The sequence below is a fragment of the Thermobia domestica genome, chromosome 1, assembly GCF_964235325.1.
Source record: "Thermobia domestica chromosome 1, izTheDome1.hap1.1, whole genome shotgun sequence".
NCBI lineage: Eukaryota > Metazoa > Arthropoda > Insecta > Zygentoma > Lepismatidae > Thermobia > Thermobia domestica.
The window spans coordinates 267437531-267465018 of NC_137454.1; the positions used below are offsets into that span (position 1 = coordinate 267437531).

General features: G+C 35.6%; 2 protein-coding genes across 23 annotated transcripts in view; one reads left to right on the top strand and one right to left on the bottom strand.

Moving 5' to 3' along the window:
* CaMKII (Calcium/calmodulin-dependent protein kinase II) overlaps positions 1–27488 on the top strand; it is a 1422941-nt gene that overhangs the window by 1213907 nt on the left and 181546 nt on the right. The window lies entirely within an intron of this gene.
* On the bottom strand, positions 6191–25892 carry LOC145660897 (uncharacterized). The gene is made up of 5 exons (XM_081726330.1): positions 24826–25892; positions 15305–15546; positions 12518–12677; positions 10540–10645; positions 6191–7033 (listed from the first exon to the last, which is right to left on the bottom strand). The coding sequence occupies exons 1-5, from the start codon at positions 25019–25021 to the stop codon at positions 7000–7002; spliced, it is 738 nt and encodes a 245-aa protein (XP_081582456.1). The 5' UTR covers positions 25022–25892; the 3' UTR covers positions 6191–6999.

The window sequence follows — 27488 nt, forward strand, 5'->3', positions numbered from 1 at the left end:
GAAGATAGAACATGGTAACCATTAAATATATGTTTCTCGTGAATAACGCAACAGTAAGGGTGTTTAGTCGGGCACCCATGGACTAAAACTGCGTCGTGTGATAAATTAGTATTGATGCAATTATAAATATTGATTTTAGAATGAAATAATTGGACACTATAAAGGTGCCGTAGTTGTCATGTGACCTCTGTGGTTCTAAGCCGGAAAAATAATATGCATGTTGATCAAATGAGATGTGGACTCATGAAAATTCAAAGTAAAATTCCTTAAAGTTCGTAAGTGAGAAAGGATCACCTCTTTATAAAACCAAAGTTTTCTCTTTCTTTGATTTTTAAAAAATCTAATTCCCAAATTATATTTGTTGTCTAGTAATATGAACATATAGACGGATATATGTAAATTTGTTGAATATGTATCTGTATGTCGATAACATCTAAATCTAAATCTTATATAAATAAACAAATTTTTTTTTATTAGTTTGGTATATATATATATATATGTCCATTTAAATGCGTCATCAAGACGCTATTGTTTCTGTCTATGTGTATGCTTATTCTTATATGTAAATTGCAATAATAAAATATAAATATATGTGCAATTACTGCATATTGCATGATTTTCTTGAGTAAGTGTAAATAAATGTCTAATCAATTGTAGTTGTTTAGTATCTTTTGATTGTATATAACCACTGTCCGGTATGAGTGCGAGTGTGATTGAGAAATGGATCTAGTCTTAAGGTTTGACCTTAATATTAATTTGTAGTATTTACACTAATTGTAGTTGTACGATATATCTTCTATGTGTTAATTTATTGTGTAGATCCTAAAAGCAAATTCCCAGTTAAGGTAAATCGGCTCTAGGAAACAGCCAAGTTAATCAGATAAGCCAAAGAAGCTAAATTGGTAGGATATACCAAAATGAAGGATAATCTCTTTAAAGGTTTAAAATTTTCGTCTATAAGAGAAAGATATTTATTATGCTAAATAATTATTATTATTAAATTTTTTTTTCCTGACTAGTTCAAATGTGCGAACGGTCTCAACGTTGATTCTTGAATACCAAATACTGGCTAATTATCGTTAAAAAAAAAAAAAAAAAAAAAGTGAGAAAAAATAACAGACCAGCAATTCAACTAAACTGTCTCATCACCCGAGCTGGGTCTGGGCAACTCCCTTTTTTCCGACTGGGCCTAGATCCAGGTCTTTGTTATATGAGGGAACATGTGTTCCTCAGATCACTTCCCAATTGATCCTCTATTAATAGACTACTGAATTAATTCATTCCTTAACAACTAATAAAATACTTTTATAATCCTTCCTATAATTACCCAGTATTTCTTTCTCTTTTACTTTCCTTCACATTTCTCCTTTCCTTCTTCTTCTCCTCTTTTACCTTCTTCTTTCTCTCCCTCTTCCTTCCTCATTTCTAATAAAAACTGAAAACTAAATCTTTTGATGATTATTCTTCGGAAGTCCGATAAGAAGAAGAAAAATACAAAACAATATCAAGTTCAAAAGTTAAGTTACCAAATTATTATCATAATACTATTATTATTTTTGTATATATTTTTTCCTCTTTTCTTCGTTTTCAATTTCGTACGAGCCCCGTCCTCAGTCTGTATGTCGAAGCTCACGAGCCGTCTCTGTTGCACCGTCGCCAAGTCCTGCAGCTAAGATATCTACTTCATTTGAAGGCCATTTTTGATCATCCCTCTGGGTTTACGTTGGAAGCTGGTCCTCGCCTTCAACGTTATCAGGCACAGCCTACAGTCACCAGGCCTTTTGAAATCCGTGCCTTGGAACTTCTGTGCAGATCTTGCTGTCGAGCTACCTCCACTTGCTGTTTTGGGTTACCTGCCACTTCCACGCTGGCAACTGCTTCCACCAGCGATCAACTTCTCTTTGGCTCAGTTCAAGAAGACCACTACCAGTGACCAGGAATATCGCCAGGAATTTCTCTCTCTCATGGCCTTTTATCCGGGTTACCGATGGCTCCAAGCAGGATGACTCTGTTGGTTATGCTTTTGTTCTGGAAGTCCACCGTTCCCGAGTTCAGCTTCATTCCTTCTGCACCATCTACACCGCAGAATTGTTAGCCATTTTAGAAGCTCTTCAGCATGTTCGTCGCCGCCAGCTTCGCGCTATTGTGATCTGCTCTGATTCCGGCAGTGTCCTTCATAGCCTTGCCGATGTCTCGTCTCCGCATCCACTTGTACAGCAAGTACTACTTCAGTGCCATGGCCTACTGGCTGAGGGCTATGATCTTCAGTTTTGTTAAATGCCAGGCCATGTTGGCATCCCTGGAAATGAGCTGGCCGACACTGCTGCGAAGGAGGCTGCTCTTCATGGTCGTCTTGTCGCCTCCCTGTTCCCAGCACTGATGTTCGTCACGTCTTTTCTCGTCTTCTGCATCAGCGCTGGCAATCATCATGGGATCAGCAGATCAACAACAAACTCCATGCTGTGAAGCCCGTCTTGGAGTCTGGTCGTACAGCTCCCGCCCTTCATGATTGGAAGAGAGGACTTTGGCTCGTCTTCGGATTGGTCATAGTCATTTGACACACGAACACCTTATACAGAGAACTCCTCCTCCTGACTGTCACCTCTGTGGTCAGTGAAGCGTCATTTTCTTGTAGACTGCGTACCTCGTGCGCCTGTGCGTGCTCAGTTTGGCCTGTCCGCTGACCTACGAACTCTGCTCAGCGATGATCCTGGTATCGTCTTGAAGGTGTTCCGATTTCTACATCAGCAAGTTTTATCCGCCATTTGACTTTTCTGTGTGCCTCTGTGACTGCAGTGTTGTTATGTGAATGCACCGCTTTTAACGTTTCATGCATTATTTATTATTTTATCTTGTACTTTTCTTTATCTGCACTCAGCCTGGTGCTCTGCGTAACTGTTTTAGTGTGTTCCTTATGATCATCTCTTCTACGGACAGTACGTTCTTTTTAGCTGTGTCAGTATGTTTTTTTTAGCTGTGTGTGTTTGTGTCTTTTCGCGTTTACTGTGTGTCCTCCTACCTAGTGATGGGTGCTAAAAGACTTCCGTCGTCGGCGCACCCACCCCAACCTTTTCAATTCAATTAAGAAAGCGTTTGATACCATAAATCACAAAATATTACTTCAAAAACCACAGCATTATAGAATACGGGGAGTCGTCTACAATCTTATGAAAAGTTACTTAAAGAATAGGTTGCATTACATTGGTGTGAACGGATACACATCAGTCACATCATTAATAAACTATAAAATTCCTCAAGATTCCGTAATAGGCCATCAGTATTCCTTTTATATCTTAACGATCAGCCACATGTATTGAAAGATTCCCAGTACTGTTTGCTTGCGGACGATACAATCATATTCATGAAAGGACCAGAGCTTAAAGCATTACAGAAGCTGATTAATTTTGAGTTAAATAAATTATAACAGTGGTTTCGAATTAACAAATTAACCTTAAATGTTGATAAAACTAAGTGCGTGTTCTGTAGAAACAAACATAAAATGCAAAAGAAAGTAACAGTTGTCGAAAATGTAAAATACTTAGATGTATGGTTTGATGAACATTTCACATGGGAGAAACACTGTTCTGAAATTAAAAAAAAAAAAAAAAAAAAAAAAATAGTTCGCTACACACTCAGTTAATACTTAAAATATCAAAAATACTTCTGGAATCGATCGCAAGAATATATTACTATGCATTCATCTACCCATACCTTTCATACGGAATCGAGGCCTGGTATGGAAACTTGGAAATGCCCAGCTCCTCGTACTTCAGATGAAGATAATAAGAGTAATAAAAAATAAACAATTGCTTACGCGTGCAGAATCGATATTCCATGAACTAAACATATTAAAGTTAGATAAACTTTATTTTTATAGGATAAATTGGATAATGTACAGAATTCTCAAGAAAGATGCAATTATATTATCAGCACAATTTATTGAAATAAAGCACTAAGTTAGTACACGTGCAAAGATAAACAAAGAACTTGAAAAATCAAGACCACGGTTAAATTACGATATGAAAGGTATCAGGTACCAATGAATTAAGGCCTGGAGCGCTCTACCACTAAATGTCAAAGAACCACAGATTTTTAGCAAATTTAAAAATTAGCTGAAAGAGTATTTGAAAACTGACACACTATGTTAGTGTGTCATTGTTATTATTGTGATTATTATTATCATTATTATTATTATCAGAGGTAAAGGTGGTATTGTGGAACTCCATTTTGTTTCTAGCATGTAAAATTTTATAGAGCACATAAAATACACCCAAACTTTGTACACACAATCTCTATTATGTTTGCCAGTTCAACCAACATACCATCAACTTCAGATAATATGCATAATTAGAAAAAAATAATTCGTATTTTCGGGAACACTCCAAATTTGGTCGTTTCAAAAGTAAGGTGGTAATGTGAACCCCAATATCAGTATACTTAAAGAATTAAAAATTTTACCAAATGAAATGCAGGCTGGTATTCACAACAAGTGTATTCGTTTATTAAGGTATCTAGGTTTACATTCCCAGTAATAGGTCTACGAAGGCAATCCACGCTATTGCCAACTATGTAGAAGAAGCTCTGTACGGTCTATTTACTGACAAAAGTCACAGATGTATATGTCCTTTTCACATCCCAAACAATCAACATGGCACCACAATTCACAACTTACACATTGAATCCACAACTCGCCTCTAGTACCTTCAGAAAATGATTGTCTTCAACATATACACGCTGCATCGTCAGTTTCCGCAGAAATCTCTCTAACCAGGATACTTAAAGCTGATTCGCTAGAATCAATTGATTCGTCTTCAAACACAGATGTAACTTCAATTGACAGTTTTCGTCTACATTTAGTTTTTGTCCTTTGTGCTGCATTCTTCTTTGATTCGAGACCATTCTTCAAGGGATTTGCATTGTTTCCCTTAGTTTTATGCAATTTTCTCCCCAATGCTAACTTGTAAGGTGAAACTGTAAGAACTAATGCACTGGATGCCTTCCGTCCTCCATTAGAACGCTTTCTCGTGAACTCGGGTATTGAGCTTATTTCTTGAGGAGACACGAGAACACTCCTGTCTTCCTGTTCTCTTCGCTCGAATATCTCTGATTGAATGAATCATATTTTCACTATTCCATTTCTTCAAAACACTTTTCGGTTTTGAGCCTAGTTGCTTGCTGGGTATATGGAATGACATAAGAACGCCACCCACACAGCACAGGCACGTCCAAATATGGTCCAAAAATTGACGAAGGACGTCCAGAAATTGAGCCGATTCAGGTCCTCTGGACGTAACATGGACCAATTTACTACGTCCAGATGTCACCTCGCGAGTATGATACGGTAAACGTCCATAGATGGTCCACCATGGACGTAAAGTGTACCTTAACGGGACATTAAGCGTATGTCCACTGGACGTTTGTATAGATCTTAATAGTTGTCCATGGAACTTCCATTACATGTTCATTTGTTGGAGAGCGAGTGGGTCAGTGAGTCAGTGTGGGACATTGCCGACGTCCATAAGACGTTTATGGACGTAAGAAGACGTTCAGTGTATGTCATGTGGACATCGAGGTGTACGTTTATGGACGTTCACTGGTCGTCGATGTAAACCTCTATAGACGTAAATCTTTTGTCCAGAAAACTTCCATTAGACCGTATGGAAGTGCAGTCTACGTCCAATGGACATCCGATTTGGACCTGTATGGAAGTACAATGTATGTCGAATGGATGGCAGATACGGAGTTGTATGAACGTACACCGATGTCCAGTATTCGTCCATAGGGGCAAAACGGACGTACATCGAATGTTCAGTGTACATCCACTGGACGTTGCATAAGTATGTAGAGGGACGTCCATTGGACGTTTCATAGGTATGTAGAGGGACGTCCATTGGACGTTTCGTAAGTATGTAGAAGGACATCCACAGGACGTTAGTCAGACGATCTGTGTGTGTACCATTATGGATTTCGAATGCAGTGCTAATTAGAGGTGGCTCGTAAGAGAAATCACATCGGTAAAAACTAAAGTTTCCTCGCCTCGAACAAAGGGGAGAATGCTAACTCATCCACTAAATAATGCATATTATTGAAGTATAACAATGTGCAACATTTATTTGGTGGATGAGGTAGCGTTCTCCCCTTAGTTCGAGGCGAGAAAACTTTAGTTTTTACCGATGTGATTTCTCTCACGAGCCACCTCTAATTAGCACTGCATTCGAAATCCATAATGGTACACACATAGATCGTCTGACTAACGTAGCTGTGGAAATAAAAATGACATTAAACAAAACATTGAAGTCTACAATAAAGGCTATATAAAAAATGGATAGTAATCGAACAGTACTTGTAGAAACATTGTAAAATGTACTTCAGAAATCAGACCTTTAATTTTTTACGCGGATATTATATTTGAAATACATTAACTCGCAAAAAGAAATTCCAAAAGACTGTGAAGAATTATTCAACTACATTTTACAAGTCTCTCCACAAAAAAAGGACATACACCCTTGTTGTAGCTTTACTCTTCAATACTACAAAACAAAGAATTGAACACTAATTGCATATGTGTAATTTCTCCACACGTGAGGAAGACAAAAGATGATTGTACAGTTATCTTCATAAATACCTAGATTTCATGTAACGGAATTATAACGGACCAGGGTCTAGGTACTTACGTGGGTGACTGTACAAAGTTGACTTCCATTTTGGTTATGGGAAGTTAATGTGCAGTACATATATTAATGAAAAAAGATAAAGTAAGACTAACATATTTATTAAACTATTAATATATATTCCAAGCCAACTTCGGTTTATTCGTACACATCCTTTGATCTTGTAACACAAATGTTTATTTAAACCATTTCAGTTCACCTTGTTCACAATTTAACTTTTGGCTTACAAATGAACCTCTTTATTATGTTTTAAAAAATATTTCAAGTTAGTATTTGAAGTGAAGTGAACTGTCCTTGAAAGCTTTTGTTTTCTTTTTTTGTGTAATTTTCAACTGCCTGTTTTGCATTCCTCACCAACAGACCTGAAACAAAAGGTCACACATTAAGACATCAATAGTGTCATTAATCTCTACACACTAAATCAGCGTTTCCCAACCTTTTTCAACTTGCGGCACACTTCAGGGTAACTTGAATTCTCGCGGCACACATATTATTATTATTATTATTATTGTTATTATTATTATTATTATTATTATTATTTGAAAATATAAAATACTGTAGTATTTTTTTCTGATTACTGACATCCTTCTCACAGAGAAGAAAGCTAGACCACTGTTTTTTCCCCGTGGTAAATCATTATGCTTATTTTTCATTTTAATTTAAAAATAGAAAACAATTACAATCAGATATAGGGCTCAAGTTGTTAAAAATACACTTTTTTTTCGAAAACTGTATCCAACCTTTCATTAAGAAAGAGGATCACTAAATAACGAACGAACAAACGAATCTCTTTTACTTTTAAAACACAAATATAGGTAATTCGTATGCATGTTTACTTTGCCGGAAGGATTGAATAATATTTTAAAATTTCAAGTTACGAAATAGTCTGCAACAATAAAGAAACAATAATGGTCATAACAATGATAACAAATACTTTTTTTTTCAAAATTAGAAATGTACAGAAAAATGTTCTACAGAAAAGTAACACAGTATGAAACTTTAAATTTTAGATTCATAGTAGTAATTTGAAATACAAATATACCTTTTTCTGTATGTCTTGCAATTTGATTGCTATAGAATTAATAATTTTGTTCCGATTTCCTCGCGGCACACCAGCGACCCATTCGCGGCACACCACTGTGCCGCGGCACACCGGTTGGGAAACGCTGCACTAAATTATGTCAATATAGTTGTTATATTTAAAACTAAACAGGTAATTGCTATGAATAAGAAGACACAACACACATAGCATACATATGCCCAAAGTACGTTCAGTGAACGTTCGATGTATGTATACAGTGCCGTAACGTGCCCCCTTATGACTGTGTCTATATTTTATTTACTGCATACAGCAGCATTTTTTTCGAGAGATTAATTAGTTTTTCGAAACAATCATACAATATAATTTCGGAAATTTTAAATGATCTGTTCGTTATTAATAAAATACTTTCCTATCCTCCATATTTTTCAACTTTATAAATACTTAATTGAATCTTTTATTTTGAGTAAGCTGTAGATATTGTGAAATCGTCCTATAATTATATGTTCGAACCCAATCTAGACTCTATATTTGCAAAAAAAAAAATAATAATAAATAAATAAAAATAAAATAAAAATTAAAAATAAATAAATAAATAAAATTATGCGGGAAGAGTTTATCGGGTATCAAATACTTTACGATTATATTTTAATCCTATCTTTGGTTCTCCATGACAGAGGTTAGATTAAATAGTGTGACACTTGTCGATGAACAGTGACAGTGCAAACAACGTACAATATTTTCTCAGTCTGCTCGCCAGATACAAACGTCGGCTAGACATTGTGTTGTAAAAGTAGTCACAGTGTCGGAGTTAATGCAATTACAAATAAAGGTTTCATTAATGCTTGGATTTCTACGACATGTCATATATTTATCCTGTTATATTTTATAAGTATAATTAAACAAATTTCTGACTCTTGTGAATACAAAAATGTCGTTTTCAATCGTCATATACATGCATATTTAAACCACACTTTAGATTGAGGTCATATTTAGCCTAGTGATATAAAAGCTTATTTTTGATCATATTTTAGATGAGTTTCATTTCTGCTTTGTTATCTTTAGAAATGAGGCGAGGCGGTCATTCAACGTATCCGTTCAAAAGTTATCGTGGGGAGTGACGGCCTGATCTACTAACAGTACAGCACTATAAGCCTCCCTGCGTGATCCTAATAAATAAATAAATGCTCCTAATCCTTATAGGGAAAATGTGCAGGTAATTGACAGCTGGAGTATAGCGATTGTCAGTCGGTTCATTTATTACTAGTAAAATTCAAGTTATGTGCATTTATTTCACACAAATGTGAATGACTAGCTTCAGTAATGTTTGGTTTTTGATGTAACACGAGGTAATAGGATTTACACACGTGTTCAAATTATTAGACTCAACATTCAGTTTCTGAATATTTTACTGTTCTTACAATATTACGTGAGAAAATACATTCGAACTTAGTGCAAATTACTGCTTTGTAACTCTGTTCTAATGTCTAGTGGGTGTGGCATATGCTTTTCAATATCAATAAAACAGATGCGTAAGTAAACTCAAATATAATCACTATACAGTGTGTATATCCAAATTGAAAACAAAAAATGAAACCGAAATTTACAAAAAAAAAAAAAAAAAAAAAAAAAAAAAAAAAAAAGCTCTCTCACACAAAGATCAATATTCAGAAGGAAGACAGAGAATCGCGAAGTATATCGAGAACAATTGATGTTGCCTGATCTGAACTTATAAACAGCGCGTGCATGGGTTTTCTCGGAATTCTACCGTTTCCTCCCACTTTCTTCATCTCACCATTACTATCATGTACATTGAGTCCTTTGGCCTACCCGGCATAACCTTGGAGGTAAACTCAAAGATTTCATTTGTCATTTCACTTTTGACTACATTTATGTAGATTATTTGGCAAAGAAGTACAACCTTGGAGTTGTCAAAGCTCTTATTTGTGTACGTTGGGAAAATGGTAAGGTGAACAGCATACAAGTCAGCATTAACCTATTTACAAAACTGTTACTATGATACTGACATCTGCTTTTTTTTAAAAAAAAAATGCTCATCTACATCTGTCGCATAAACAGATGACTCAAAACTCAAAATATGTCCAACTAACGTCAATTACATGTTCTATACCCCGCGTCACCTAATTGGCGTATGGCATCAGCCAATAAGCGTGCAATGTGCTGTTACAATCCTTCAGTGAGGAATCTAATCATTCATAATCGATTTTGTTCATATTTATGGACAATTATGAATGATTATATTCCTCACTGAAGGTTTGGGAACAGTGCACTGCGAGCTTATTTGCTGATACCATACACCAATTCGGGTGAAGTGGAGTATAGCTTAGTAAATTTCAAATTTCATTCTACAGGAGTATTTAAAGTTAGTATTGATTATATTAATGTGTGTTCCATATTCGCAAGAACATTTATTTTTACAGATTTATGCTCATTACCAGCACTTACGGCCTTAAGCCCATCATGTATTATGACGTTTCTCTGCGAGCACACTATCCAGGGGAGGGGCAAAGAAGAAAGCGACCTGAGACCTGGATTAGGTACGATCCCGGCATTTGAATGGTGTGAAGAGGAAAACCCAGGAGGAAACTTATTCAAGATGGCTAACATGAAAAAGGTGTTAAATTATTTCAATAGAGGGAATCGAACCCTGAATTGCTCGCACCAAAGCGAGTGCGTTAGCGACTATGCCACGCGAGGCCACAATTAACAAGAACAGCATAATATATATCTTCAATGCTAGTAACAATTTTAAAATAATATTAGGTCAATAGTCAACTAAAATTTCTAAAATTATGGAAAGTACTCTACCGTTTTTGACGTCCTTCAAGGCGTTCTCGAGCTCTCTTCAACCAACTGCTTATAGATTTCTCTATATCATTTTCCGTCCATTCTATTTTGCTTCTTTTCACTGCGTCTGAAAGGTAACACCAGCATTATAGCTTGTTTATTCAAAAGCAATTAACATAATGACGGATAGAGAGACAATATAACTAAATTAAATCCTGTACTTCAATATGGCCGTTGCTGGGACAGCAGTGACACAGCCCTTTACTTAAGTGGTGACTAACACATCCAATTGGATCCGGGACGAAATACGGAGTACATCATTATGTTCGTAGTACTTCTGCACGACTTTGAACGACATGAAGTATTCGAGTCCCCTATCCCTTATGCTCAGGGTATTTTCCGTTATTGGGTATGATTCTTGCTAATATGACACCGTGGGTTTCGGCACTGGGCAAGAGGTGAGCTTGCCTTATAACATACGGACACCATATAGTATGGTAAGCGTCCTACTTGCTACGCAGTCACCTCCACAAGCATGTTACTGGAGGAGGGTATGTCTTCGGCTTTTTGTGCAGCGGGAGTATCCCACTTCCTTACAGTGTGTATGGGCTCGTATGCCATAAAGAATTGGGCAGACAAAGATCCAGGATGGATCGAAAGAAGAGCAACTTTAGTATAAAACAAACCAAAGATCACAATGGTAGAAGGCCTGGGAAAATGGGCACTCGCTTGTTTTAAAGGAGGAAGCAGACTTTACGCAACTTGTGCAGTAGGACATTGACTGTTCAAGCTAAGGTAGACACCGGATAATATAAACTTTGTGAAAAATGGAAGGAAGTATTTTTGGTACAATAGTAACGGTGAGGTGTAGTATATAGTAACTTAGGCCTATGTTAATTACTATACAGCACTTTTAATTATTATTTTTAAGTTGAACGTAAAAGGAAAGATAAAAAATGAAAATTTAGAAGGATAAAAGCTATAGAGAAGCAGTTACTACCATTTTCCGAATACGACAGGGAATAAGTAGCTGTTTAATATCCACGTGTGTTAGAGATTTAAGCTAATGATCTCGGGGTCGGTCGTTCGAATCTTTGGAATTTCTTTTAATATTTCCTTATTTTACTTAATTTATACCATTCGCTATTCTGTATATCTTCCCTTTTCATAAGGATCACTTTCAATTAATGGATGCTCGGATAATCTTAGCTCTTCTGTACTGAAAAATATGAAAAGGAGCGTACAATTACATTTGAGCATTTTTTTAAAGTTGATGCTTCAAGTTCATGCACCGAAGCTAAGGGAGAGATGATAATGAGACGATGATAATACTAGAATGAAGAGAACGGGAGCAGGTATCGAACCAGCGACCCCACGCACCAGAGGAATCATTCTAGTACTGAGCCACTGCAGTCCCAAAAAATTAAACAAGAAATTAGAATTTTTCATTAGACACGATTTTAACCTACAAATTGCAATTTTCAATTAAAATTTGCAACAAGGTGTAATGTACGTTTACAAAAAGCCTATTTTACTTTTACTTTTCCATGATTCTGCGTACATGAAATGAGGGATCCAAGATGATCCAGCATGTTGTGATCACTGCTACATGTGGATCTTGTACCTTAATCAGAAAACAAGGAAATGAAAAAATCCTCTTCTTTTTATATATATTAATATTTTTATATTAAATATCATATGGTAAGCTACGCGAGTAATATACTGTGATATTAACTTGTTGAGACAGTAACATAAAAAAAATGTTGATCCAAGGGACCACAATCTTCCCTAAATGTCAATCTATCCAAAACATTGAAACTAATAACAAAAACTTGAAAACTACTAAAATCCTATCTCCTAAAATCATTTATGTTCTGAGACTTTGATTTCGTTTAATAGTTGCTGCTATTGCTGAGCAACATGTTTTTACAAATATTTAAATACAGAACTGTGTAGTTGAAATAGAAAACAATTGAAAGGAGTGAGAAATATTGCTTACCACGGATGATTACGGAGGTCAGCGTTGAAGAGAAAGATCGTTTACTTCGCATTCCCAGCCAGCTGAACTCCTTAGCAACTTCGTCAGTTATTAATCGCTTTATAACTCTCTTCACTGTGTCAGCAACGTTGTTACCACCTATTTTAGACAAGTGACAAACCTGAAATCCAGACAGTTTATGTTACAGGATGATAAACCGAACGTATATTTAAAAAAAATACACAAATTGCTTAAGGGTACAGGATGTAAATATATGATGCTCTGTAAAATGGAGTCGTAGTGCGGAAGACGTATCGTATATATATATATATATATATACAGGGTGTTAATGAACTATACCGACAAACTGTAAGAGGTGATTCCTCACATAAAAATAAGAGAAAACGTTCATACGAACCTATGGCGAAATTGCACAGTTTCTGAGCTAGGGCTGTCCAAAACGACGAAAAAGTTAAATTTCAACAGGCCCTATTTCGAATTCCAGAAGGTGTGGATGGTGGTCCTTATCAGCATAAAGGAAGCCACGCATACACAATCCAAAATTGCATGTTTCTTCGATTTTCAATGGGTGTACAGGGTATTCCGTATACGGTGTAATTCTCAGATGTGCTCTCAATACAATTTTCAGGTATACCCTGATTTCAAGGAGGGTCCAAAGTAGGCAGGAGGTAAGCCTTGACAACAATGGACATCCAATGCTTCGTAGGGAAGTCGGAAGTGTTAGGAACCGGCAGCTTCATGTTTTTTCGTGTTCAGAATAATGTGTGATGCGATGTATTTCGTCACGGTATATTTCACGTTTTCTTCACTTTTAAGAGTGAAAGAAAACATCGCCACATGCGTTTTCCCGAGTACGAGAAACCGTGCTGCTGCTGATCCTTAACACTTCTGACATCGCGCCAAAGGATTCCGTGTTGTACACTGTTATGAAAACTTATCGTTTGCATACTCTGGACCAATCATTAAAGTCAGAGCATATCTCAAAATTTCACCCTGCAGGGAATACTCTGTATATCCATTGAACATTAATGAAATGTGCATTTTTGGACTGCATTAGCTTGACTTCCTTTACGCTCATAAGGATCACCATCCACAGCTTCTCGAATCCGAAATAGGGTCTCTCGAAATTTGGCTTTTTCACGATTTTGGACAGTCCTAGCTATGAAACTATGAACTTTTCCCCACAGGTCCATATGAACTTCTCTTATTTTGATATGGGGAACCGCCTGTTACAGTTTGTCGGTATAGTTCATTAACACCCTCTATATAAGTGTGAATTTGGTTCTACTGCATCTAAGTATGGACACCATAAATATGCTTCCAAGTAATATTTCTTCTTTTGGTACAGAATATTGTGGAAGTATTGTTGCAATGGATACAATGAAACAATTCTCAATTTTCTATTTTTTTTTATTTTAAAGAAATTTGCAAACGAATTTTGCGAAAAAGTATTCACTTCTCGAAGTTGATTTGTAAAAGAAAAATCCACACTTAAGAGATTAAGAAATATGAACTTAACAGAAAGAGGTATGAATTTGTAATAGGAAAGAAGTAAACTATACGTGGAACTGGTAATGAATGAATAGTAGAATCAATAAAGTAAAATAGGGAGGTGCTAACCAAAAGGGGTACATGTTCCCAAAAATGTCAAATAACATACAGCTCCAACAACAACAAAAAAAAAAAAAAAAAAAAAAACTTGTCTCTGTATTTAATAGCTGAAAAATTGTAGTATTCATTAAAATGTCTATCATTGACTTTCATGCGCACTGCCGAAAACTGTTTCACATATTTATACAGTTATTTTACACTTCTCCCCCTGACATGAAGTACTGCGTACACAATCTCAACTTTCAATAGAATGAGATTTCAAGCAGTCCCTGGAATATTATTAAGAGAAAGATGAAATGTTGCTCACCTCTATAACTGGTTTTCCTCACAGTTGTCATGCCGTGGTGATGTTACATATAGTCCAAATAAGATTTTATGCTATGAGCTAGGTTCGTTTGTTTAAACCAGGCGCTTTTTAAAGTTGCTTACTCAAATTAATAATAATATGAATGGTTCAAAGGCAGAGATAATTCAAATGACTTGAAAGTTTTGGGTTTTACATCTTACGGTCTTTTATGCCCAGTAAGTTCAAGGAGCCTGGACCTACTTAGGTCGTTTAAGAGTACCCCCACCGGCAAATAAAGCCGGGACCACGAGCGCTGAACGCAAATGTGCTCTCCACTACACCAATCAAATGATTCGAATTCTGGTTATAGCCAGACTTGTCAAAAAACAGGTTTTTTAAAATTCAAACCATTTTTATTTTGTAAATATTTACTTTAAGTTAAAGTGAAGTAACCGTGGCTCCTACATATTTTTAATGACGAAAGGCAATTTGAGAAGAACTCGGTCTCCATTGCGAGGAATGACAGTAACCCGGTTCATCTCGAGGCTAAAGGCCAACTATCTTTTTCTTCAAATCCATTACTTTCAGTTCGGAAGTGTGTCAAGTTGCGATACTGCACGATCAAGGGTTGGGAAATTCTTCATTTTAGTTTTAGGATCAGGCAGACTGGGGAAAGGGTCTAGTAGTCCGGATTGGGCCCAGGTCCCTTGCTGCATATGACCGCTTTAACCTTAACTATTAAAAAATAACTGGTTTAAACCAAAAATAAGTATGGTTTTTCCTAACCCTATTCATAAGCAAGGAAATATTATTCATTTCAAGAGACAAGCTTCAAAACCCGAACATAAGAATTAAGTAAATGCATAAAATTCAAAAACTTGATACTGTACCATTTCTTTCTGCAGTTTTGAGTTTCCCAATTGGTCTTCTAGTTGATCGAACTCTTCCATGCTTTGTGCAGGAAGTTTCCTTAAAATAATCTTCACTGTTTCATCCTGGCATTGATTCTCGGTCATTTCCACTTCATTATCATAATTAACTCGATTTCTTAGTAGAATGTCAAGAGTGTCCCTATTGTTATTTACCGTTGCCTTTATAATTGCCAATTGGCGCAATACTTCCTTCTTGAACTCTGAAAAGTACGAGTAAAGCAAAAATGGACATAAGAAAAAGTGGCCAAGTATCGTAACATAACTTGAAGAAACACATGTATAAAACTAAACACAAATAAAGCAACTGCTAAGTGTCTTAACAGAAAGTCGTGTAGTTTCTTTAGACGTCCACTAAACGTCGTGTGCTGGGTGGGTTAGATTAGGCTCAGTTTAATTCAGTTACAGTTCTGGCTGTAGAACAAGAATATCATGGTCACAGTTGTTTGATTTAAATCGCAATTTAAATTGCATGTTTTTTTTTTTTTTTTTTTTTTTTAATGATTTCATCAAGCATATGTCGCTTAAACAACAAATCAGGGAGCGAAATCCTAGGGAAGGGGGAATTTCCTCACTAAATAGTTTTTGAAGAAAATCTCCCCACTAAAAGCGTGCTAGGAGGTGGAGAATAAAGTTAAGTAATGTCAGAAAATTGCAAAATAATTACAGTAATTAATATGTAATTAACGTGCATTTCTTATCTAATTAATAGTTGAACTAACGGTCAGCGGTATAAATCCCTAATATTGCATAGTTTAATACTTATGAATGCCCAAATGCCTGAACTTTCTATATCGGAACATTGCAGTGCAAAAGCGCGAAGAGCATCTTTTATTTTCCTTTCTTTCTTTCTTTTTTCAGTTCTACAGTCTCCCCTCCCCCATCCTCGACATCGATTTTATGATTCCGCACCATGCAACTAATAGGAACTAATGTTTTATCTTTTATTCTGTCATCATTTAACAAAGACACCGAAACCCAGTACTTTATCGTATAAGAAAAGAAGCATTATTTACATTTTATTCTGTTTTCTAAAAATATCAGGTAAAAGTGATTTAAATTTTAAAAAAGTCGATTTAACTGAAAACATCAACACAAATTACTTAGAAGATCGTGATTTGTCATTCCTGATCACGGTTGAAACACAAACTTTGAAGTGCTTTATCTACATTAATGAGATTTTGATGTTGGTCTCTTTCATATTAAGTTTTTTATACATTAATCTTTCTTTCTGAATTAACAAATCCGTAAATCCTCCTACAAGTGGCAGCCATATTCTGAATCTACATTTACAAAGTACTTGTACAGTAACCCACATACATCTGAACCCTTGATCTTTATAATTCCATTAGTGGGGCCCAGGTACTTATGTGGGTATGAATGCTAAATTATACACTGATTCCACTGTTTCTTTCACTCATATTTTTCTTAACTCGACTAACTTTGTTTCTCATTAAAAAAAAAAAAAAAAAAAAAGCGGAAAAAATTAGCAGTACAGTCACTCTGCTATTAATATAAAATTAGGGATTTACGATGTATGCTACAGAAAAAGAGGAAATAATGCATACTTGCTTTATTAATCTTCGAAAAATGAAATGAAATCTTTGAGTTTTACGTCCCACGGTTATGCCGGTTAGGCTAAAGGAGACGATGATTATGAGAAATGGTGGAATGAAGAAAGTAGGAGGAAACGGGAGAACCCCGAGAAAACCCACGCACATGGTCTTTGTCCACCACAAAATTCACTTGGCGGGAACAGAGTTTGAACCAGGGACCTCATGCAACAGAGGTGAACGCTCTACCACTGAGCCACCGCGGCACTTTTTATAATCTTGGGACTCCCTATTAAATATTTAATAGCGCAAACATTTAAACGTTAATTAAAATTTGCAAAACCTACCTAACAAACCATCATGAACATTAATACATGTATATAGATGTCCCATTATACAACACTAAAATTGAGCTCCCTCGTGGCTAAGCGGTTAGCGTACGCGCCTTTGGCGTGGGAGACCCGGGTTCGATTCCCGGCGGGAGCTCATGTGGTTCGGATTCCACGTTAATCAGTAGGTCCACGTCTCATATAGCCTCGCTGCTGAACGGGACGTTAAACTCAAAATCAACTCAACACTAAAATTTAGAAAAAAAAAACAGCTATTGCGACATTTAAATTTAAGAAGAGATTTCAAATCTCAGAAAAGAACAGCATCCAGCTTGCATATTCTTTGTGTCCTACTACTTAACCGATACCTATATATTCCCTCGTATTTAAATAACATGCATACATGTAAATATTACAGTAAGCATATATCGATACGAAACTACGTCACTACAATCTGAAGTTGCCTTCTTTGAAGATTCTGGTGTTGTTTGACTACTACAACTCTCAACTACAGTTGCTGTTGAAGCCGGAGTCTCTTTTAGCAACACGACTTGTGGTGGAACTGGAATATCCGCTATGTCTTCTATTCCCGGATTACAATCCGACTCTGAACTGTCTGAATAAAATGAGGTGCATCTTTCTTTTCGTTTCCGTGTTTTTCGTTGATCCACCTCTTCCTCTGTATTTAGGTCTGATGTTTCCTCAGCTCTCTTTAGGTTTCGTCGAGCTTTATCATAACTATCTGTTTAAAATAAATCCTTAAATTAATAACACTTTTTGCAGCTACCATGTGAAGAAATATTAATAAGTAGAAGTAAATAACTGAGCTATATTTCACAGTGTAAAACTACAGGTAGACCCCTAAACTATGCAGAGCCAGAAGTAGTATATATACAACTTTATGTTCCAATAAGGTCAGAGATGGAACCTGTTCTTCGTGCTCTGAGTTTACATGAAAAATTAGTATCTCGCTATTCCGTGCCATTATTAGAAATCAAACTAAACTTCTAATCATTACCATTATTAGAAGAATAGATCACTTTCCTCTGATAAGCATCTACTCAAACCGGAAGTTTCATAAATCATCCGTTTAGGGTTTTCAACATTAATCGCCATAAATAAAAAACAGTAATACAGGCCAAGAAGCGGTTTTCGAAATCCGATTCAGTGACTCAAGGAAAAGAAACACACTGATTCATATATTTTTACAAAAACCTAAAACCATAAAGCCATACTCTCTTAACTTCTAATTTTAGTAGTGGTATCCATACAGTATCAAAATCCTTTTATTTCCACTGAAACAGGAAGATGTAGAAACTAGTACTTATTGTGGTTTCAGTTTCGAAACCTCATAATTGTAACTGACAAAGAATAAATGTTTTTCATATGAATTCAGAGCCCGAAGTATAGATTCAATCCCTCTATAGTGCTGAACGTCGTGTGTGTACTATTTTAGGTTTAATATTGAATCCGCATAGTTTGAAAGTCTTCCCTAGTTTCGTATCTTGAAACGAAACTTACTTGTTAATACCATTAGATCCCCATAAGATTAGCACGTGAACATATTATATAGACTAGTGAGACGTTGGGTAAGCTTAATTCCTTGAACACACCATTGTGAACAGTTCTCGCCATGATAGTCACAAGTACTTTGATCCTGAATGCTATAACTCCTAACACCTAGTGTCTTGTGACTTATCTTGGTAGCTGAACGTCATAAACGCTACTTACTTCTGGTAATGACATTGTTAACCAAACTCAACAGTCAGTGTAAGGAGCTCACTCCAAGCATTTTTTAAAACCACCCAATTTCACCGTAAGTGCCCTTGTTCCTCATAATACTAATAGAGAACTACCCGCAGGTCTATGGCTAGCACGCGCACCTTTCGGTACACAGAGTTGTAGAGTTCGATTCCCCGTGAAAGCACCTGACAAAATTTGAACGATTACAGTGGTTCGGATTCTATCTTCACTGTAGGTCAAACGTTCCATACAGCTTCAACACTGAAACGCGAGCTAAACTTCCATAATCAAACCAAACATAACATAACATTTTGATAGTACTCGGCATGGCACTGTTCTATTAAAATGGTTAAATTTAGGGCATTTATTCCGAAGTTGGTCGTCCGCTTTGTTTTTGACAGAAAGCGTACAGGTACGAAAATTTAAAGATCAATCTTTAGGATTACTCTAAAAGGGTATTACAGAGTAGTGTAGGGTAGAGTAGAATAAGGTATGTATAGACCAAAGTAAAGTAGGGTAGGGTTAGGGTTCAGGAAATTTGGACCCATTTTGCTTAACATTGACAGAGTGTAAGTTCTCGCTCTGCGTACGGATACCAACTGGATGGAGTGTCTCTACACCCGCAGCCATGTTCAGAATACAAATGCCCGTTATTTTCCCACAATCCCACTATGCGGTGACCTTCCGCCGAATAGTGGGCGGCAATTCAAGATGGCGTCCAAGAGTAGTGATGTAAATTCTCAAGCTGTTGATAGAAACAAGATAAAGTGTGATGAAAACTGCGGTAAGTGTAAGAGAAATGTTAAAAATGGCATTTTGTGTGTATCATGTGACAAATGGTTCCATTTCAAGTGTGGAAATATCAATAATGGTGACAGAAATCATAAAATGAAGGAACAGCTCGAGTGGTTTTGCCCAACATGCACAAAACATGGTGGACTAGTAAACATTGATGCTTCTATTTGCGATACCGATAGTTTGTTAGAAATTTTACGTGTTCTACAGGAAGACTTAAAACTACTAAAAATAGAAAATGAAACTTTACATCAAAGAATTAAAGCAGTAGAGCTAAATCTTGAGAAGAAAAATCCATCGAAGTTTGAGTGGTCAAAAGTAAGTACTAGACAAAGGGGGTCTATATCTCATACAGGAATGACGCCAGAGTTTCCATTAGTGTGTGAAAATAAATTTAGTGTTCTACAGAATGTTGACTGTGAAACTATGAACAACTCAAAGTGTTTGAAACAGAACGGAACCAACAGTAAAAGAAAAACAATGAATAACGCCAAACTTACAGTGAATCCGGCCTTCAGTGCGGTAGACAAGAAAATAAGTGCAAGGAATAAACCTGGAACAGAACCTCAAGTTTTTGTATATGCGGATAGCAATGGGAGGGGTATAGCTGAGCAAATGAACCTCAATCTAAAACACAAATTAAAGGCACAAGGAACCATTAAGCCTGGAGCAAAAAGTGCAGAGGTATTAAGTGGAATTAACCCTAAAATTGCAAATAAGGAGAAAAACTATGTTGTAATGTTAACCGGTACAAATGATGTGGCTTGTAACGAAGGAAATGAAGTTATTAAGAAAATTAGAGGTAAGCTTACTGAGCTAAATTACTGTAAAGTAGTGGTGGTAAATATTCCAAATAGGTATGACCTTATGGAAGAATCATGTGTAAATCAAGCTACTAAGGTCACTAACGCGAAGCTGCAATCTTTGTGTAAACACTTCAGAAATGTGAAAATGGTAGATGTGAGTAAATTTGGTAGGGAAATGTTCACAAGGCATGGTTTACATTTAAATAAAAGGGGAAAAGAATTGTTAAGTAATGAAACTTGTGATGTAATTAACAGTGATATGAGTAGTAAATCTAGGTCTCAAGCAGCGTTGCCAATACCTTGGCAAGTATCTCAAAGTAAGAAGAATGTGGATGAGGGCACTTCTTTTTTAGTTTAAGGGTAAATTTAACACAGCGAGTAGGCTTACGTATCTTTCATCAAAATGTACAAGGGTTTTCCATTGGGAAACAATTAACGATGGAAATTTTGTTGACGGAAATTCTGAAAGATGTAGATATTATTTGTATAACCGAACACTGGTGTGCACAAAACAATATAGCAACTATAAATTTACCAAATTTCAAGCTAGCAAGTAGTTTCTGTCGAGAAAAGAAATCAAGGGGTGGTTCAAGCATTTTTGTAAAACATAGTTTAAAATTTAAAGAATGCACTAAGTTTAAACATATAAACGATGAAAAAAAATTTGAATGTTGTATTTTGGAGCTCCCAGTGGAAAAAATTGTAATAATCTGTATATATAGGACACCGGATAGTGAAGTTGAAATTTTTGTGCGTAACTTAGAAGTAATACTCTCACATTATAGTTGTACTAAATACAGCCCAGTAGTAGTAGGAGATCTAAATATGGATTTTTTGAAAGATATTGATGTAAAGATAAAAACATTATTGGGTACGTTTAATTTAAAACATTTAGTAAGTAAACCTACTAGGATAACTCCAACCAGTATATCAGCACTAGATCAGATCATTCTAAACTCTGACCACTTGAGCTCAAGGGCGCAAGTGATTAGTACCGGATTTTCTGATCATGAAGCTCAGATTGCTTAAATATGTGATAAACGCTTCTCTGTAACTCAAAAGTGTAAGAAACATAGTGTAAGAACTTTCAAAGTTACAAGGGTATTCAGTAATCAGAATATCAACTATTTCAATTATTTACTTAGTCACGAAACATGGGAAGGTGTACTTTCATTAAACAACGCAAATGATATATATAATGAATTTATAAAAATTTTTGCTTACTATTTTGATATAGCTTTTCCTAAAATGAAACTCGTGTTAAAATCCCAGAAGAAGGGACAATGGGTTACTCCTGAAGTACTAAAAGCAAGTGCTACAAACATAAATGTACATAAACTTAGTAAGGTTTTTAAAACAGGTTGTGCAAAGTCCTACTATAAACAATATAAAAAAAGGTACAAGGAACTAATTAGAACGACTAAAAAGAACTACTACCAACTTAAACTTGCTTATGCATCGAATAAAACTAAAACCATGTGGAACATTATAAATGAAGAACTAAATAGGGGCAAAGAGACACCATATGTGGATACAATAATACATGAAGGGAACAGTGTATCAAACCCAAGGGAAAAAGCACAAATATTTAATAATTTTTTTATAAATGTTGTCGCAAAATTTATGGATGATGATAAAGCAAATAAATGTAAACAGAATGGCTACAAAGTAGTTACTGTAAATAATTTTAAACAAAGTTCAAATAAATGTGAAAAAACAATCTTTCTACAGCCAGTATCAGAAGATGAAATAGCAAATATAATAAAATCTCTCAAAAACAAAAATACAGCTGGAATTGATGAAATCTCAGATAATTTATTGAAAAGATGTTTCAATCAGGTGATAAAGCCACTTTGTCATTTAGCAAATATATCACTTACAAATGGCGAGTATCCAGAAAAGTTAAAAATTGCAAAAGTTAAGCCATTGTTTAAAAAAGGTGAAAAGCAAAACATAAATAACTACAGACCAATATCTCTCCTACCTGTCGTTGGAAAAGTTTTGGAAAAAATTATGTATAACAGGGTAATTAATTTTTTATTGAAAGAAAATGTTTTCTCAACAAAACAACATGGCTTCCTTAAAGGTCGATCTGCAAACACGGCAATATTTAATTTCATTGAGAAAGTAAGAAATATTGTAGATAAGAAAGAAAACTGTATAGGAATCTTTCTTGATTTGTCTAAAGCTTTCGATACAGTACAACACAGTTTACTTTTGAACAAACTGGAGAACTGTGGAATACGTGGTAAAGCAAGGGACTGGTTTAGTTCGTACTTAAAAAATCGTAGGCAGGTCGTAGAAATAACGCATAAGAATAATAACATTGTAGAAAGCTATTTATCAAATGAATTATATATAAAACACGGAATTCCACAAGGATCTATTCTAGGGCCATTGCTCTTCCTTTTATATATTAATGATTTTGAAAAAAGCATATCTTCGGCAGATGTTTCCCTTTTCGCTGACGATACCACTCTGCTAGTGAGTGGAAAAAATGAAAAATTATTGGAACAGAATGCTAGGCAAACACTAAATGAAGTATCTCTTTGGATGAAGAACAATAATCTTTTTGTTAATGTTGAAAAATCCATTGCTATAAATTTTCATAACTAGTGCAGTAAACCAATATACCCTAACCTATATCTGAACCAAAATAAAATTAACTATACAACACACTGTTCGTTTTTAGGCCTTACTATAGATCATAACCTGACATGGGAATTTCATATAGAGTCAGTTATTAATAAATTAAATAGAATATGTTATGCACTAAGGATTATTAGAAAGAAGGTAAATTTAAAATTAGCTAAAACCTTGTACCATTCGTGTTTTAATTCTATCTTGCAATATGGTATCATGTTCTGGGGAAATTCAAGTCAGAGATTTAACGTTTTCAAAATTCAGAAGAAAGCCATAAGAATACTTTGTGATAAGAAGCCGAATTTTTCTTGTAGACATTTGTTTAAGGAGGTCAATATACTTCCTCTGGATAGTTTATATTTGTATCGTCTCTTTTTGTATTTGAAAGAACACTCATCGGCATTCGTAACAAATAAGGATGTACATAATCATAATACGCGAAATAAGAATGATTTTCATTTGTGTAATCACCGGTCAGCAATATATCAAAAAAGTGTAAGTTATGGTGGTGTTAAGTTGTACAACATGTTGCCTATTGATATAAAGTATGAAGATAATATGAAAAGGTTCAGACAAAAGTTAAAATTATTTCTATTAGAAAATTCTTGTTATACGATTGAGGAGTACGTAAATGTCATGACAAGGTAATATTACTTTATTTTACTCATGTAATTTTTTTTTTTTTTTTTTTTTTTTGGAAATATGACGCATGTTACACTTACTTGAGGACATTCCTCGTACTTGTAAGTTCATACAAAATAAATAAATAAATAAATAAATAGTTTCCTTCATTTGCCTAATAGTTCCATGATTATATACGCTTATATATAAAAAATTAAATACAAGTTTCGCTCTCGTTATACATACTGTCAAGCAGACCAACGAACAAATTATCAATCTCTTCCCGGTAAATTTCCGAAATCTTGATAGAAAGAACGACCAACTTTGGGACTTACTCCCAAATTTAGAACCATAAATATGGTACAATAGCAGAGGCGGCTCATGAGGAAAGTCAAACACCAATAAAAGTAAACAGAAATTCCTGTACCCCCCTCCCATTTATCTAATAAAGACAGAAAACACCCTGTGGGGCTCTAACCCGCCTTCACTCGCTAACGCTCGCTCGGCAATGCTATGTGAATTAAACATTAAATTTTGATACAGAAAGGAGCCAACCTGCTACTAACTTATATGGGGGGACCTGCGTTCTAGAACCTTCCCCAGGAATTCCTTACATTTCAAAAAGAAAGCAGAAAATCTCTCTTGATGTACTAATTATCGTACACAACAATTAGAAAATTACTTCTCTCAACAGCCCCCTATCCTCAATATGTATTAAAATCACGTTTTACATGACTTTGCAGAAATCAAACAACGTTGAATGTACTGTATCTAACCTCAATTATATCTGAGTTTATGTATATTCCCAAAGTATCTATCACTGAGCCATCACGGTCCCTATTTCAGAAAAACAGAAAGTGCTTTTGGGATACGCATAACATTGTGGAAGGAATGAGCGAGCTGTCTGCTATTTCCGAATATTATAACTGATTTAATGCTTTGAATATGAGGATACATTGAACAAATAAAGTATAAGGGCATATAGCACTTACCATACGATGCGAGGATCAGCATAGTGTAGCTATCCCATTCTTCACTTGGCGGTGTTTGGTGTTGAACGGCTCGCACAATCCTTTCAATGTTTTTCCATTTGGGCCACGCACATTTGTCGTGTGTTATCCATATCGTCGGTACGACTTCCACTTCATTGGTTTCAATAAATAAAACTACACTAAAGACGGATGTCATTTTATAATTACAATTTTGTGCCACAATTTGTAATATGACACAAAACACAAAGCAACACAGGAATATTAATGCACTACACTGAATGCTGCAGTCACTTTATAATAAAAATTTTGTGCCAGAATATTAACTATTTTAATATGGCACAAATCACAAAACTTCACAACGCACTTGCAGTTTAAGATTAAACTTTTTATATAAATCACGTTTTAGAAACCCCGTCAGCTCAAAAAGTAATGTAAATACTGCCAGTATAATTATATCACTAACTGATTGTTGAAATTAACCTTCGGCATTTTATGAGTGCTTCTGCGGAAATGTTTTAATTACAATTCTTCCAGTGGTATAATTCCCAACTGTAGAAGCACTACACAATGAAAAGTACAAAAAACTCGCACCACACTCTTATTCGGCATAAGTATTTCACCTAAATAGGTTATATAATTTCTTTATTAAAACTTTCTACTTACGTTTCATTACAGTTGTTTCCTTACACATCATCATAACACTTGCACAAACAACTTGCAACCGTCATCGCATCACTGCTGCCAGCTCAAAATCAACACTGCCAATACTCTAACGTAAATAAATTACTAAATGATTATTGAAATTAGTTCGAATATTAAAGCAAAAGAAACGAAAAGATGAGGAAAAAAGATACCGTCAAGATATTCTAATTGACGTTCAGGATTAAAATTGGTTATCAAATCTTTTGCTTCACTTACCTTGCTGTGACTCAGTGATAGCCATACAAATATCGGCTCGAGGGCCAGATCCGGCCCCCAAACGAATATATTCCGCTCTTATGTCGGCAATGCCTGCGGCTAGAATGTAGCATCGTTTTTGAATATTGACACGGAAATTTTCAACTCTTAAAAATAATATAAAGCAAAGGTTTAAACTAGATGTGAATTTATAATATAAATGTAAAAATAGAGCCAAGTTTTCGTTATCACTTCGATCTTCAAGAAAAAGATTAGAAATCTAAAACGATGCTAATACTGAAATCTGGAAATTAGAGAATGAAATTGACAAATTTAATGCTACTGAAGGCAAGTTGTTAAAGACCCAAAATTAATATTTCTATTTTCGAATTTCAATAGAGCTTTGCATCCTTTCAGATCTCTTTTTCTCTTGGGGCCGCGGTGGTTTAGTGGTAGAGCGTTGACATCTGGTGCTTGGGGTCCCGGGTTCGATCCCAGTCCCCGCCAAGTGAACTTTGTGGTGGACAAACACCGTGTGCGTGGGTTTTCTCGGGGTTCTCCCGTTTCCTCCCACTTTCTTCATTCCACAATTTCATTCATTACTCATCATCACTGTCTCCTTTAGCCTAATCGGAATAACTGTGGGACGTAAAACTCAAAGATTTCATTTCATTTTTTTCTCTATTTTTTTTTTATTTTTTCCCTTTTGTTTGCCCCTATGAATTTTAAATATACGAGAGCTTCATTTTTCACATTCGTATTTTTGGAAGGCGTGGCTGTGAAGATTCGCGAAGCCTGGAGATCTACGCAAATGATAGAAACATTTTGCTTAATATGGTGGATCCATAAAAGTCCATATAAGTCCATGGGCATCTGTGGACAATTTTTAGACGTCCATTGGACAACGTGAGCTGTGTGGGTTCATCTCTGATGTATCGGAAGATTTCGGTACGATTTGTGGAGGCGTCTTCCGAGCATACTCATTGTTTATTTATTTATTTATTTATTTATTTATTTATACAGCTTTATCGGTATTACCGGCATCTAAGGCCTTAAAGCCTTCACACACTAAAGGAAGCAGCCTAGGACCTGTAACTTATATAGGTACCATCCCGGTATTTGCCTCGTGTCAATGAGTAAAAGCCAAGGAAAATCTCACTCATGATAACTGGTCTGAGAAACATGTTACATTTTTCGACTGAGTGACACCCTCACCGGATGAAGACACACTTGAGAAAACACCAAACAACAGAAGTTCATCGACAATATTGGCAAACTTAAGTCGTGATGAATACAAGCTAAGCCCACTGTTCCCAAATGGGGACAATTAATTCCTTTATCATTTTTTTGTGGATTATTTGTTATGGATTTATTTTGTCTTTTACTATAAGGACCTGGTCCATCTGCTACCACCGGAATCCTCAAAAGATATTAAATGAGACCAGAATCAATACGTTTACAAAGAATTACGAAATTATGAAACAAAAAATAACTTGAACTTAAATGGGTAGGCAAATCCTGAGGGGAGTTAAAGGTGGCGGAAAAGGCACTTCCCTTTCCTTTTCCCTCCCTTCTAGAATAAAAGGCACCAATGCTGCAAAAGTCCAGGTCTCTTTACTAAAGTAATGAAATGAAATGAAATGAAATGAAATGAAATGAAATGAAATGAAAATGTCTTTATTGAAGCGGGCGAGGTTCAGCCATGGCTGCTCTACCACCTAACCCTTGTCAAAAGAATACAATATTAAACATTACACATCAAAAGG